This window comes from Montipora capricornis, chromosome 14, assembly GCF_036669925.1.
Source record: "Montipora capricornis isolate CH-2021 chromosome 14, ASM3666992v2, whole genome shotgun sequence".
Classification (NCBI taxonomy): Eukaryota; Metazoa; Cnidaria; class Anthozoa; order Scleractinia; family Acroporidae; genus Montipora; species Montipora capricornis.
The window spans coordinates 6,834,960-6,850,040 of NC_090896.1; the positions used below are offsets into that span (position 1 = coordinate 6,834,960).

General features: G+C 41.2%; 1 protein-coding gene across 1 annotated transcript; it reads right to left on the bottom strand.

Annotated features, from left to right (window-relative positions):
- Window positions 1-645: 645 nt before the first annotated feature.
- On the bottom strand, window positions 646-14,457 carry LOC138032606 (protein mono-ADP-ribosyltransferase PARP14-like). The gene is made up of 5 exons (XM_068880314.1): window positions 14,391-14,457; window positions 10,783-11,329; window positions 8,103-9,429; window positions 7,263-7,604; window positions 646-2,105 (listed from the first exon to the last, which is right to left on the bottom strand). The coding sequence occupies exons 2-5, from the start codon at window positions 11,287-11,289 to the stop codon at window positions 1,816-1,818; spliced, it is 2,466 nt and encodes an 821-aa protein (XP_068736415.1). The 5' UTR covers window positions 11,290-11,329; window positions 14,391-14,457; the 3' UTR covers window positions 646-1,815.
- Between the last annotated feature and the right edge of the window lie 624 nt (window positions 14,458-15,081).

The window sequence follows — 15,081 nt, forward strand, 5'->3', positions numbered from 1 at the left end:
GGGAAATTTAAATCATTTGAATCGATCGTGAATTTGCTTGGGTTATTTTACGTAATTAGGTTCCATGCTGAACGAAGCAAGTTGGGTCATTATGAATGTTGTGGATGAAATTCTCAAAAATCATATCAACCTCGAGTTTGTTTTCATTTACCGTGGCAGTTAAGTCTTGCTTGTAGGAACAGGTGTTACCGAATCGAAGAAGTTTGGGCGAAACGACGGTGTAGGAGCTATTCTCCATGTGGGTGTAACGACTGTAATTCGTAATCGTACATTGCAGCATTCTCATCTGTGTCTTAAGAGAGTGATTGCAAATCATCTTTACAAAAAAGCATGAAACTTCTCATCTTTTCACTCGTCTCTTTTTTTGTTTTAGACGTTACCTGACATCGGTAGACAGAACTGAGCTACAAACGAACGAGTTTCTTCGGATTTTTGTCAATTAAACCACAGATTCCAGGCTGACGTTTGCAGCTTGTCGTAGACATGATGCTAACCTGGAAAGGCCTGGGTAAACCGCTTCAACATTTGCTTCAACATTCGTTCTATGTTGTTGAACAGAGATGTTGAAACCGGTTGCCCCCCCCCCCCCTTCCCCCCTTCCCCCTCCCCCCTCCCCCACCCCCAATCGATATTGAATCAGTTTAAAAGCGTTCACACAATCATTCAACATTCTTTTGCTATCGCAAATATTGAATGAAGTTGACGCCGTTTGCCCCCTCTTTCAAAATTGATGGGCATGCGCATTGCCAAGTATCTTTTCTTTACTAGAGATGATTAGTATTAAAACCTGGGAGACACCACTGTCCTGGCACACGAAATGTTCTCTTCCGGTTGCTGTCCGCGTCTCAGAACCGCGCGTGCTAAAGCTCCCTAATAGGGACGGCTACCGCAACGACAACGCCACAAAGCAAAATATCAAGATTGCTTAAGAAAGGAAAAATAAACGTGTTGCACGTGCAGCACGCATTTCAGTGCATTTTTTGCCGTACTCCACAAAAAAGCAACGCGAAATCACCAAACTTCAGGTTTTGACGACAACGTGAGTATACAACAGGAAATTGTTCACTTTTTATTTTTACTTTAGAACCGTTCCAATAAATCCAGTTATATGATAGTTCGCCCCTATTGTTCAACGTGAACAAGATGGAATAATCGCGAAATATTTACGATTGCGCAAAGTTGTACTTTCAAGTGACGTTGTCCTTGCTAAAAACTCCCTAACACCGAAAAGTGATGGGCCGCAGTCCATCACAGATCGAGACTTCTGGGTTATGGATGATGAAGTACGATCGTCCGATTAAGTGTAATCCTGAGAAGGACACTTTTGGATGACGTTGACTGACGTTTCGACAACCTGAGCGGAAGTCACAAACAAATCACTTGACCCTTAAGGTGATTTCCGCTTGTTGTTTGTTTGTTATTTATTTGTTTGAGCAGACTGAAGTTTTGGCAGCTATTCAGCTGATGTGGACCTGCTATACCCACCCACCCATATACTCACAGACGCAGCCACAACACCGGGAACTTCATCCCCTACTCTTCTCGAATAGTGTGTGGGTTCTTTATGTCCCACAGGGAACTAATGAACATAGAAGTTACTTGTGAGACGGAGGCACCAGGTTGTCTAAGGGGACAGTCAATCTCATCCTAAGCAGTTCTTCTCAGGACTACACTCACCCGGACAATGGTACATTACTTGATTATGATATGACTCCTTGGTTAAAACTATTTCCGATAATTCAGTCCGTTGCGAAGTTAAATAACAGCAACTCGAGTCTACAGAGTGCGAACGACTTTAAAGACTTTAACAGTCACTCACGCAGTGGTCTTAAAGGTAATAAGATATTCTGGATAGCACTGGAAGTCCCGGAAAACCACAAAGACTTTCGGATTGGTCACATTGTCAACTACAGAATCAAACAGGACCTCAGGCGCATGATGTAACAATGGTGGAGGCACCAGAAGTCCCTTTTGTCCCGGCGCAAAGAATCCCACCACAACACGGGCCAAATACATTCGCCTCACGTTCAAGCTATCGCGTGTGGCGAAGGTCATTGAATAAGACGCGTTTGAAGCAAAATAAACTCCATTTCCGTACATTGCTCCTGCAACAAATAGAGATAGAAACCATCGTTATTTTGACCAAAGACAATGACTAAAACGGCGCAATTTTCGTCGCCTGTTAATTGGCAATAATAGCGGAGCTCAGGAGGCCCGAAGGCCCGCCAAGCGGAGCGCCATACTAAGAGGAACCCATGAGTTCCTTGTCTCATCTCATGGTAATCATGGCTAGCGGTATTGCTCGTGGGCGCGTACGCACGGCGTTGCCCAATAATTTAATAATAGGACGTAAAAGTAGCAACAACACGGACACAATTAAAAATCAAGGAGGCATTGCACATTCATTGGGAGAAACCCTCCCTAAATCAACAATTGTTTCATGTAAATCTTAATCTCTCTTTCTAATCAGTTGTTGTATCACACCATTGTTATTCTAATTTTCCGCTACATATTGTACATCATTGTTATTTCATCCACAAACTGATGATGGCACAGGAGTTGCCGAAACATGTCTTTTTTCAAATTTATTAATTTTTTTCTCTTCATTAAAATTTAATAATAATAATAATAATAATAATAATCATCATCATCATCATCATCATCAATACGTACGCCAACATGGCGGCCGTTTACGGCGTACATCTCTGATATTGGACATCCATATTATGGTCAATTGACACCGGTCAAAACAAGTTCTCCGCTGACTTGTAACACACGACCATATCGCGGGCTCAAGTTTAGAGCTCATCGAGGTCAGCTTTTTTTTTTTTAATTGACTTCTCAGTGACCAGTTGACCATTGGACCGCAGGCTAAAGCCAGGTTAACTTATTCTAAGAATAATTAACACGGGAGCTCCGCTTTTTGGCTTCGCTACACCGATATATTACATGAAAAATTTTTAATTGACTAATTATTCAATTAATTTATTTTATTTATAAGAAATATTTTCGCAGGTAGGTTCACACTTGACGATATACCGCGCATACGGAACCCGCCAAAACTGTGCTATCCTGTCAATCCTTTGCCCTATCACCGGGAACGGTGTATTTCTGTGCGTAAACGACGTTGTTATCGATCTACCATGTCGAAAGGACGCCATCAAAGTCTTTCTTCGCGAAGTTAACACAAATAAATACATTATCACTACAGTTTCGATGTCTTCTTACACTTGATTCGAAAATACTAGACTGAATTCGGGGCTAATTTGTGGGAGGGCATATATACGGAGGGAAATTTGCGTCACAAAACAAAAAAAAAATTTGTGTTACTACTGCCGTTTTTGCTTTCCTTTATTTTGTACTTGAGGGTAATTTCCAATTATAAGCCCCCACGAGGTTTATATTTGGGGGAGCTTATTCGGAATTTCAAGGTATATTAACTGGCACCTAATTATACTTAGATGCACACCCAATGACATCCAAAACGATGGCATACAACACGAAGTGTCCCTTTTATTCTACGCCTTTGTTACCAATTTCCAACAATAAGGTGAGGGTAAAGGTTAGCGTTACGTTTAGCCTGCAAGCAGGCTCTTCCGTTGAACATTGTGCGCGGTCGAAATATAAGGGCTTGGTGACCAATCACCTGCGCGTGTCTTTTTATTTTTGTGACGTCAGCGTGACCAAATCTGTAAAGTTAAAGCTAATTTTCTCGTGTTCCCTTCGGTAATTTTTTTGGAAAATTGGCTCAGTTCTGAACCACATAAATTCTCTATCAAATGTCTTATATTTGCTAAAATCTGTCAGAGGTAATCGAATGTATTTGGAAAAAAGACAAATTACAGAATATTGGCAAAACCGTCTGAACGACCTTGACTTTTTACCACTTCAAAATGTCAGGCAATATCATTTCCATAATGTGGCAAAGAATTCCCGAAGGAAAGTATAACTATTAAGGAATTTAGGCCAAAAATAAAAATATATTTGCCTGTCATCAGATGTGAATGTTACTCAAAATAAAAGCAAACTAGACGCTCCGTGAGCGTACACTGGATGCCTGTGGTATGTGCAGCGTTCCAGGCAATTTTTTCAAGTCGGGGTCATTAAGACCATTAAAGGGGTCACCCAGATGTCATACCAGCAGAGGCCCTTTGGCTCACACGTTCATACGACGAAACAGATCCTTTTCTGAGGTTAAAAACCTGGCTACCGGCCTATTAATTAATCATCGGTCAAAAAGAAGAAATTCTTGTCATCTTTATAAAAAATAGACACGCATTGCTTACGTGTGGTAGTGAAGTAACACAGCAATTTATTCCATATTGTCAGATGAGCTGCGTGTCGTCTTCTAGGAGATTCAAGTTGTCTTTGCGTAATATGTAGCTCTAACAGTGCACGATATTGTTTTGTATTGTGTATATCATTGTAGTGCCATCGTAGAAGTCTTAGGTAAATAGCCCGTGAGAAGACATATGGTTACTAGCAAAGTACTGAACCCAGAAACATTGAAGAAAATAAAAGGGAATCGAGAAACATTGCTTTTTGGGCTGACATGTTAATCATTTTCAAGTTCCTTCACAACTTCTTTTCACCACAAGTTTAAGCGTGCACTCTGAGCATCTGACAGCTTTGAAATACAAAAGTTCACTGAAGTTAATCCCTACCCGGCGTGGTTAGTATCTGGATGGGTGACCTAAAAAATATACTCCTTCGAATAACAGGAGCATTGGACCGAAAATTCTATTTTAACGCTAACAAATGCGAACTAAGCAAGGTACAGATTTTGTTAGCTTGCTTTAAAGGCGCTGTTACACTGAGAAATGTTTCGTGCAACTTGTCTCGCAATGTTTTGGCGACACTGTGGCGGGACAAGTTGCACGAAACATTTCACAGTGTAACATACCCAGACAGACAGTGTAACATACCCAGACAGTTGCACGAAAAGTAGAACCTAATTCTACTTTCGGCAACGGCTCTTGCAAGTTGTCTCGCAACGATTTTGGCCGTTGCAGGGTATGTCACACTGTGAAATGTTTCGTGCAACTTGTGCCGCCACAGTGTCGCCAAAGCATTGCGAGACAAGTTGCACGAAACATTTCACAGTGTAACAGTGCCCTTAATATGCAAAACAAATATTGATGTAAAAGTAAATAAATATTGATACACAGTTTTTAGGAAGAGCAGAAGGATGTTTCCAGGACGGTCGATCGAGAATAAAATATTTTGCCATCAGCAATAAAATTTACGACATGAAAACAACATTAATTTTGAACCGCGAATATAAAAAGTTACGCTCAGCACAAACATTTTGGGAGAGTTTTGCTACGTTCAATTTTGTTATTTTACTTTTGGCTGCACAAATAAATCGCAAAATCGAAAGTGACATGGAATTCAGCGGGCGCCGTGATCAAGTTTACTCGCGAAACAGTGAAGCATCTGTGTCAAATGATGGCAAATGATTGTTTTTGTTAATTTTCTTTTTCTTTAAGTGTTATAAAGTTTGACAATAGATGTGCGAATTCAACACAAAGATCACAATCGCACAACTCTTGAGGTTGACCATTGTTTCTGCAAAGTCAAAAATTTACTCTCCAATACGAGGTTATTTATCACAAGGTAATTCCATCGTTTTGGGAATAGCAGCCACTTTATTATTCATCAGCGTCACAATTTTTTGCCGATTTTGGCGCTCACTTTGTTGAAACTCAAGCACGCTTCCAACAGACCTGTTTATTTTCGTGACTTATGCGCTGCTTATGCACCAGTCATTTGAAACCCCCGCCCCCCCCCCCCCCCAAAAGTGACAAAAGTGAGTGGTGCATTCCCCCGCCCCTACTGTTCAACACATGGTACTCCATGGCGCTTTGTAAAACAACTTATCATTGCCAAGCGTAACACACTGGTTAAAAGACACTGTTGGCAGCCATGAAATAAACAGATTGATCTTTCAGCGGCCAGCAAATGACTTGCAAAGGCTCCTCAATGCACAATGAGTATGTCAAAATATCTTTATTGTAGTAGTTTCATTGATACTTCTGGATAAATTGACAATGAAACACAACGGGCAACTATCACAGTAGTGTCAATCGCACAAATAATAGCAGGAATTGAAATTGTTTCAACTGATTCAGCTAATTCATTTTGATTATTGCATACAATGTGATCCGCCTCACTATGATCAAAGGGTGCAGAACCCTAACAGAATTCACGTGCGCTAATCGTCGATCAGTCATCATAAAATCAAAGGAGAAAATGAGTCCTGTCCAGATGTACGTTCCACAATAACGAATAAAGAATATTTGCAAGACAGTGATGCCAAAAACTAAAAATTATTTAGAGTAATGGCTTATACGCTTTGCAAAATGTGAAAAAATTAACCAAAATCCACGATCGAGTTTGTCAAGAAAGTGACAATAACGTATGCAAAATTACTGAGGTGCGAAAATGAAAACCGCTGACCAAGGAGTGACTGCCCCGCTTAATTCCCCCCGTAGGGGATGCGAAGACCGTAACTTCCAGCAAATTCCCCGCCTACCGGGAACCAAAATGGAGTGTATATGAGGTGAAAGTCCCCGCAATCCCCCGCTAAGGCCCGAATGGGGGGGGGGGGGGGGGGGGGCGGGGGTTTCAAATGACTGGTGCATTACAGTGGACTACAACAAAAATCCTCCCTCATTATATTTCAACACACGTATGCAAATTTGCTATGCTCGAAAATTACACTCGTCAGCGCGCTGACGAGTAACAGCCATTCTTCTGCCATTGCTGATCATATGACCCAAACAGGCCACAGGATTAAATGGGATCACTTTGACATTTTAGCCACTGGACAGTCTGATATACATTGTGAAATTAGGGAAACCTTGTTGATTCGCGAGTTAAAACCAGCGCTTAATGAAAATGTTGGCAGTGAGAAACTTCTTCTCTACTAGCCATTTATAATTTTTCAAGCAGATTTAACTAGGTCTGTTTATTTTCATTGTCATTACTTTCCTTATTTGGTATTAGTCTTCATGTTTAAATTCATTCGTACTTTAGGTAACCGTTACTTATGAAGATGTATGTTGGAGCATACGAAACGTTAAGTTCATAAAACGTTTTACAACATGCGTTTTCTCGTTATGTTTATAACCGCAGTTTGCTTGTTATTTGAAATCCATGTACATCTAATTAAGGGAATTTCCAGAAAAATCAGTAAGATGTGGTTATTCGGCTTTCCAGACAAGGCTCACTGAAACTATGCTAAGAGGCTTAAAACTCACCGTTTCTTCCGCAGAAATTTCTATTAAACCCCTGTAAGTTGATGGCTTTAACATTGCAGCCTGTGGTGCCATGGAAGAGTTGTCGCTCATTCTGGTTGTTGTAGCCAGACCTTCCATTATTTCTCTCCACTTCCTGTTTGTAGGTTGCATACTGCGTGTAAAGACAGGGGTTTTGCACTCGTTCGATGCTCAAGATGGTGCCGTAACCTCCCGTGCTGACGAACATTTCAAATATGTGTCTGTATTCACCTTCTGAAGGCTCTAGATTTACCAACACCACTGGAATGGGGCCCCCATCTGGAAAGCAAGGCTGGGGATTCCAACAATCTGGCATAACAATCCCTACGATAAAACATTTTTTAAAATGATACCATCGGCCAGTTGAGTCTAGCATTGAGAAAAATCCCTTTTACACTTACAATGACAAAATTACAATCGTGGAAATCGTGGAAAGTCCTTGGGGCAGTTATGCAAAACTCGTGATCATCGATGATTTCAATATCACTTCCAAAAGCAGTGACAAAATTTAAAACTCCACTGCAGTCCCCCATCTCCCACCCCGTAGGGCAATTTTTATACTGAGGGTTAACAAGTTCTTTTCCCTTTTGAAGTCAATCCGCAATTCGCATGATACCTTCTGCTTTCCAAAATTGTAGCTTCACACCTTCAAAAAAATTGTCAACTTCTTTCTGTCAATCTCACGCTTAAACCCTCATCCCAATTTTACGTCAGTCGGTGCATATTAAAATACGATTTTTTTTAAAGAATCAGTTGAAAATATTGTCGTCTTTCGCATCGCTAAGAATTTCTATACGTACCAAGATAATTTAAGTCACCTACCGGAATCCGTAGCCATTCTTCGACTCAGACGAAGAGCTGGATTCTTGCTGCGGATTGAGAATACAGTCATTGCATTGAAATCCACTTTGAATTCACTATTCTGCACAAAAAGTCGAACTTCGCGGCACTGTTGATTGTATGCATCTTCCAGGGATGCGCTAATGTTTTCTTTAATGCTTATTTCCTTATCGAGAAGGATAAAATTCCATCGGACATACTTCGTCAGAAGCTTGCGTCTTTCCGAGTCACTTCGCCGCTCGGCCATCCTCGTAATTTCCCGCCAGACGCGGCCGACAACTTTGGACACATCATTCGCATTTCCACGAACGGTGATACTGTTTTCGGACGCATTAAACATTAACTCGACCTCGTGGTGAACTGCGACTTTGGAGAGTGAAGACCAGCACTCTTGGGTGATCTGAGGCACCATCTTGTGGGTTATTTTTTGACTCGTACGATGTTTAGCAAAAAGTAGTCGCATAGTGCTTATTGCGTTGACGATGCTCAAACGATTCTTGCCATACACACGGAATTGCGTCGGAGAAGAAGGAGGGCTATTGACAATTTGTTCGTCATCTGCTTTGCATTCCTCTAGATCTGGCTGCGATAACGGTACCAGTTTAAAATCGTCGTCTGACGGATTAGTACTTGACAGGGAAGAATACTCTTCAAGTACTACAAAAGGGACAAATTCCAGTTTCATCTCATGAAAATAAGACATCAGTGTGCTCTCCTCAAGAAGTACAATTTTAATTTCGCGAAGTGACCGAGGAGCCTGGCCCAAAAAGCTCAGAATGCTTCCAGATAACACTCGAGACGAGTCGCCTAACGACAATTGCATGGCTCCGGCGCCAATAGCTGGGAGAGCAATGGAAACTAGTCCTCGTGCGTCCGCCAACTGGAGTCCTTTCTTCACACCGAGTTGTAAGTCAAGAATTTGTGGAGAGCCCGGGTGCCTAATCACATGAATAATGTGACCACAAGGAAGATTCCCGGATCCAGTCATAACAGCCTCGCCCGGAAGTTGAACGCCTTTTTCAGCAATAACCTTTTTACAGTCCTTCTTGACTGAAGAGCCTCCTGCTTTGACAATCTCTCGATTCAGTTGACCACCTTTGTTCAGGTCAAGGTTGTGTTGGTTTATTATCAGAATCGCGTCCGTCGTTTGCTTTGTCAAATCACCGGAGCAGAATTGAATTCGCGTGTTTTTAATCCATGTGCTTCCCCAAGGATTCCCTTGTTCCATTGGCTCATGTTCATGGATTGTAGCTGTCGCGTTGATCGGTGCTGATTCGACTGTAAATTGCTCCTGATAATGGGAAACTCCCTAACAACGTGAAATGACCTAATTTGAGGTTTTATGGAGGACGTCAGCACCGCTAAATTGAGCGGTGACTCATATCGGTTTCATTCTTCAGGGGCTGTCACACCATTGTCATTTTAAGGACAGTGCCTACTAATTCAAAGGTATTTTTGTGCGGTTTACTGAATGTGCGGGAAAAGCAGATCTTAACAAGAGTTATTGAAATCCAAAAAGAAAACTGGGGGTAACCATGCATTTTTCGAAGATAATTAACCAACATTATTTGTAGAAAGCTTTAAAATACAGAGCAATGTATGGCGTTCTTTTCCAAATTGGAGCTTAATTATCTCTGAAAAATGCGTGGTTACCCCAAATTTTCTTTTTGGATACCAAGAGCACTTACTAAGTTTTGCTTTCTCCGCATAGTTTTGAGCCGCGCAAAAATATTCCTTTATTAGTAAGCAACACCCATAGGAAACCTGAGTATCTCGAGATGCGCAGAACGTATGCGCAATAACAATAGTAGGCACCGTCCTTAAAAGCTTGGAATAGTCGGAAGTGATTACAATAAGGCGAATTCATCATACTTTGAGATGACGTTCTCGTTGCCGTTCCCGTCGTCGCTGCTAATGCTTCCTCAAATAAGCCTGGGGGTTTCCGAGGCCCTCTCGCCATAATGCGTCATTAATTTAACTTAATATTAGGCGAACTTGAAATGGCAAAAATAAACTTGACTTGACTATCAGTAAAGGACGACTCGTGAAGGCTTACACTACGTAGGTGTCGGCGTGGAACACCACTTATCTCCGACAAAAAAGGGGTTAAGCATGCATTTGACTTTTCGCAGATATTTGAAGAAACTCATTGTAACCCTCGCCAAGTCATGTTTTTTTTTTCCACTTGTCCCTCGCAAACTTAAAAATTGCCAGGAGCTCATCAAGTGGAGCCTTCCTTGAGTCAACCCTTTCCTGAGCAAATTTATGTTTTTAGAAACAGGTTTTTCCCACGAGAAATTTCATATTTCCCTTGACGTTAAGATAGCTTTGTTTTGATTGGCTTTTACATTTAACTGTGGGAGTGCTGAATCTCCCAAGGGAGGCGTTCTATAAATAAGTCTACTCGGGAAAGGGTTGACTCCTGTGCCAAGTATGGGAGATAGAGACTCCGATTGATCAACTCCTGAAATTGCATAATAACTGACCACTCCCAACAAGAGCTTCGGAGAGCCATGCGAGAAGCCTCTCCGGACCACCCCTCAGTGAGTTAAAATAACAGAGGTCCAAGTACTGCCTGAATAAACAACGATGGTTCTACCTCTGTGTTTTAATTAAAGTTTTAGTACTACTACTTACTACTATATCCGAGTCCAACACTTACCTGCAAAGGAAATATTTTTCTGTTCGGAACCTCGTCAATCTCGCCTCCAAGAACAATAACAGGAGTTTCCGTGATTGTCTCCACAGAACAGGAATATTTCCGGCCAAACGACCGTAAGAATTCTTTACCACGTCCTTCCACGAAGAACTTATGCAGGCCCGGTTGATTCGATTTTACTGTTGCCACGGTAACTTGACTACCAATCTCAGCCAAGAGGGATTTGATATTGCTCAATTTATCGCTCGTGGAGATTGAAGAATCGAAAAACGTTTCACCGTCTCTCAGCCGACGCAAAAGTCGCTTGAATTGTTTGAGTCTCTTCTTGAAGGTTGGAAATATCCGAGGTCCGTTCTTGATCAGGTATTTTACAAAAGCAATAGAGTATTTTCCATCCTCAAAACCGAGTTCGGCCGGCTTCCAGTCAATGCTGAATACCTCTTCAAGCAAAGAGGCTTCTTCCTCTTGGCAAGGAGGGACAGGCTCGCTGTCCACGTCGATTACTTCCATCTCAATTTTAGAAGGTGTTTGTGTGTCGGAAAGAAATCCCCTAATATAATAAAGGAAAAAAGCTGCTGTGAGCTTCGTGAGGGAGTTATGTCCAGGTTTGCACGCAAATGTGAAAATTGCGAATTTTGGGAAAAATCACAACAATCGTAAAAGGTCAAAACAATAAGACAAGTCCCCAACTAGGACTCGCGATTTTATTGAATTTTGCGAAAATTGCGAAAAATCGCAAAACCACAGAACACTGAAAAGCAAGAGAACACTAGTTCCCAACAAGAGTCGCGATTTTTGCGATAACCGCGAATTTTGCGAAAAATCGCAGAACATTTGTCTGTGGGTCACATTACCCCGAAAAAGCTGGAGCCCAGGCGATAGCCTAATTCTCTGACGGTACAGGTCGCTCGTGTCACGCATTCTTCTCCCTTTCCCGTCAAGGGAGAAGAGTGTGTCCCGTCCGGCCCTCCCACTCAGTCAATAAGTACATAATATGTTCTTATCTTAAAAAGATACCCTAAAAGATACCAGCTGGGACTTTGGGGGCCCAAAAACCTTTTAGACACCCTAAAAGATACCAGACCCCTGATTTTCACCTTTAAAAGATACGACGATCATCCCCTACCGTTGCAAACTGGAGTTCCCTCCCCCCGCACGCATAGACCAAATACATACCCTACCCCAAATGAAATTGCAATTGCTTTATTTACAGAAAGGGAATTTCAAAACATAAAGAATCTAAGTGTCTTCGCTTATGCAAAACTCGAAAGAAATGCATTCCAATGCAATCTCGTCGGTGGGGGGGGGGGGGGGGTACTTCCTATTTATGGGCTAATGGGGATTTATGGGCTAATGTACCGCTGAATGGGGTCGCATTTTCACGACTGGAGTGACAGTAATGGGGTTGCATTTTCAACAGAGTTCCCAACAGAGTTTCTAGAATGGAGTCACAAATTGTCGGGATTTTAGGGGTAAGTTACAAAGGGAAGTATTCGTGGTGAAAAAAAGTTGTTACGAAAAGAACTGTAGCGCTCTTGATTTAATATTTACTAGTCGTATTATATTGCGTTCTGAAATTACAAGTAAAAGGCTTTATGTAAGCTTTATGGATAAACAGAAAGTGACTCAATTGGGATCGCTAAATTACATTCACACAAAAGTGACTAAGATGGGGTCTACTATTGCCCCCCCGGGTATGTAATCTGTGAGTAAACACAACCAAATTTGAATAATGATCGAAGTGTGATGGTAACGCAACACTATCCGACTACTTGTCCATCAGACAAAAGAGGAAACACATCATGAAAACGAAGAGATCATAGCTAAGGTTAAAACGTTTTAAAAGGTGGATGTGGGTGCTCTTACGGAACCAAAGAAAGTCAATGTTGCCACCAGTTTTCTGAGGAAGCTGTGCTTTCAAATATATGCAACTGCATGGAACTGTCACATGGAGAACTCGATCTTGTTGTGCTGCATATTCAAGCATCGTCGAATATTGAGATCATTGGGAGAAAAAAGGAAAGAAAGACCACGTTGTAGTTTTTTTTGTATCTCAACCGTCCGATCTGTGTAGATTTGTTTTTAATTCTCTATGGCATAAGCAATTCACGGCTCCGCAGAGTGGTCTTTTATATGTGACAGTCAACGTCGCACAGATCGAAAATGCAGTACTGTTTTCATTGGGAAAGTGAAGAGTAAAGCCGGTTACACGCGAGCAATTTTTCCTTGACAAGTGTCATTGATATTGTTCATATGCTCATGTGTATGAACGACAAATTTCCTTTGACGAGTTTTGCCTAGACAAGTCTTATTTGCTGGTGTGAACCAATTAACAAGTTTTCTTTGACAAGCTTTCACTGTAGCAAGCAATACAATTACACAGCGGACGACAAAAAAACAACCACGGGGCTCCATTACAGTGAGTCTTCTCAAGAACAAGCCGCTGTGCACCCACTATTTCTCAATTTTCTTGACAAGTTTTCCTTGTCGACCCGTACAGATGAGCAAGTTCTGCAATGTGTCAATTTTTTCCTTGACAAGTGCACTTGTTCAAAAGTTAGCGTGCTAGCTTTTAAACAAGTCCACTTGTCAAGGAAAAAATTGAAAAATTCTTCTTTACACACCAGCAAATAACATTTGCCAAGTTAGAACTTGTCAATGAAAACTTGCTCGTGTGTAATCGCCTTTAATTGTCTTTGCTACTTTTGCAGCAATGCGCGTCAAAAGCGGAAAGTAGGTCACAAATCATAAATTAAAATAACAATAGGCTTGAGCTATAACTAGACAAACGAGCTGAAAGAGAAAGTTAAAGTACGATCTTTCGAGTGAGTTAGATCATTAAAAACAGTTCTCGAAAAGAAAAAAATCCAAATAGACCCGAATTTAATTGCACAATTCATCAGAAGATTGGCATTGAGTCCTTCGGTCACAAGTTCAAAACTTAATTAATTCTAATATCAAAAGATCTCTTTCTCGAGCTCTGCGCTGCGGTGCATTCCAGCGAAAGAGTCTTTTTTTTTTCGCGTGAAATCGCAAATAGCAACAACGCAATCGTAAGATTTATAGTAAATTGCTGTTTTTTTGAGGCCAAAATCGGTAACTAGCCATCTCGACACCAATATGCAATCAAAGTCGCCACCAAGACAAGTTATCTCGCCACCATGCATTTGCTCATTTTTTAAAGTTAAACTTTACCGAGTTTGTCTACTTCTTGTACCTAAAATTAAAAGTTAAAGTAAGTTGCACGCTGGACTGACTCACGGCACTTGACGCACGCAATGGAAGCGATGAACATTTCATGATACAATCCTGTTGCCAAGGCATACTTCCTATTACTTTGTTCCGCGTTCTACATTATAAGGGAGATTAATTCTAAATAGCCACTTTTAAGGTAAAACATTTTCGCCAAACCTTTCTGAATGCGTTTAATCCACACTGACAGGAAGGAAGGAAGGAAGGAAGGAAGGAAGGAATAAACTTCTGAACAAAAGCGCTCAGCCTCGTTGGTCAGACAAATTACTAGCCAAAAGGAGTCTATAAGGCCAGTAGTCAGTGACAAAAAATGAATTAGGAAACATGTGTAATCTTAACTGTTAGCGAAATTAACTTACTCGAAAATGACGGAAGAATCAAAGTCTGTATCAGCATGATGGAATGCGAACTCGTTATGGTTGCTTGTGCGGCACGCTGGAAAGGAAGTGAGAGTGTTTCAATAGGGTATTGTTGCAAGAATATTAACTATATGCATCCCTAACGAAGAGCAGAGGATACCAATAATATCTTCCAATCACATTAGAGAGATTAAGCATGACGTTTAGGCCAAACGGTAAACGTCGGAGTGAAATTAGGGTTTTGCAAAAATGTAAGAGCTTCTGCTTGATATTAGCTCATTCCTGTCCATCCTGTTAGCTACAGATATTAAGCAACTTCTCAAAGGAACGAAACAAGTTTAAATGAGAGAATTTTCACGCTTTTATGATAAGCAGGAGCCTGCCGTTTCCCGTTTGCGGTTGGCCGTAAACAGAGAATAGAGACCTTTAGATGTACGTTTACGGCTAACCGCAAACTGGGGTTTGAGGTTTGCGGTTTGGCGTTAGAAGTTGTGATAGTTCGTGCATTTAGATTTAAGTAAACAAGTGCAAAGCTGCGGAGGCGGCCATATTGAATTTCCTCGATGCTCAGTGTTGATGTTTCAGTCAAAGAAATAAATAAAACCACGGCTCTTTTGATTGTTTAATTCACATGAAATGAAAGAAAAAAAGTTGCTTTTTATATCTGCCCCGTTCATACGTGGGATAATGT

Coding starts and splice junctions, on each gene's coding strand:
- LOC138032606 (XM_068880314.1), bottom strand. CDS start 11,289: ATGGAAGTAATCGACGTGGACAGCGAGCCTGTCCCTCCTTGCCAAGAG. Junction 9,430..10,782: donor GAAAAATATTTCCTTTGCAG/GTAAGTGTTGGA, acceptor TCACGTTGTTAG/GGAGTTTCCCATTATCAGGA. Junction 7,605..8,102: donor AAGAATGGCTACGGATTCCG/GTAGGTGACTTA, acceptor GTTTTATCGTAG/GGATTGTTATGCCAGATTGT.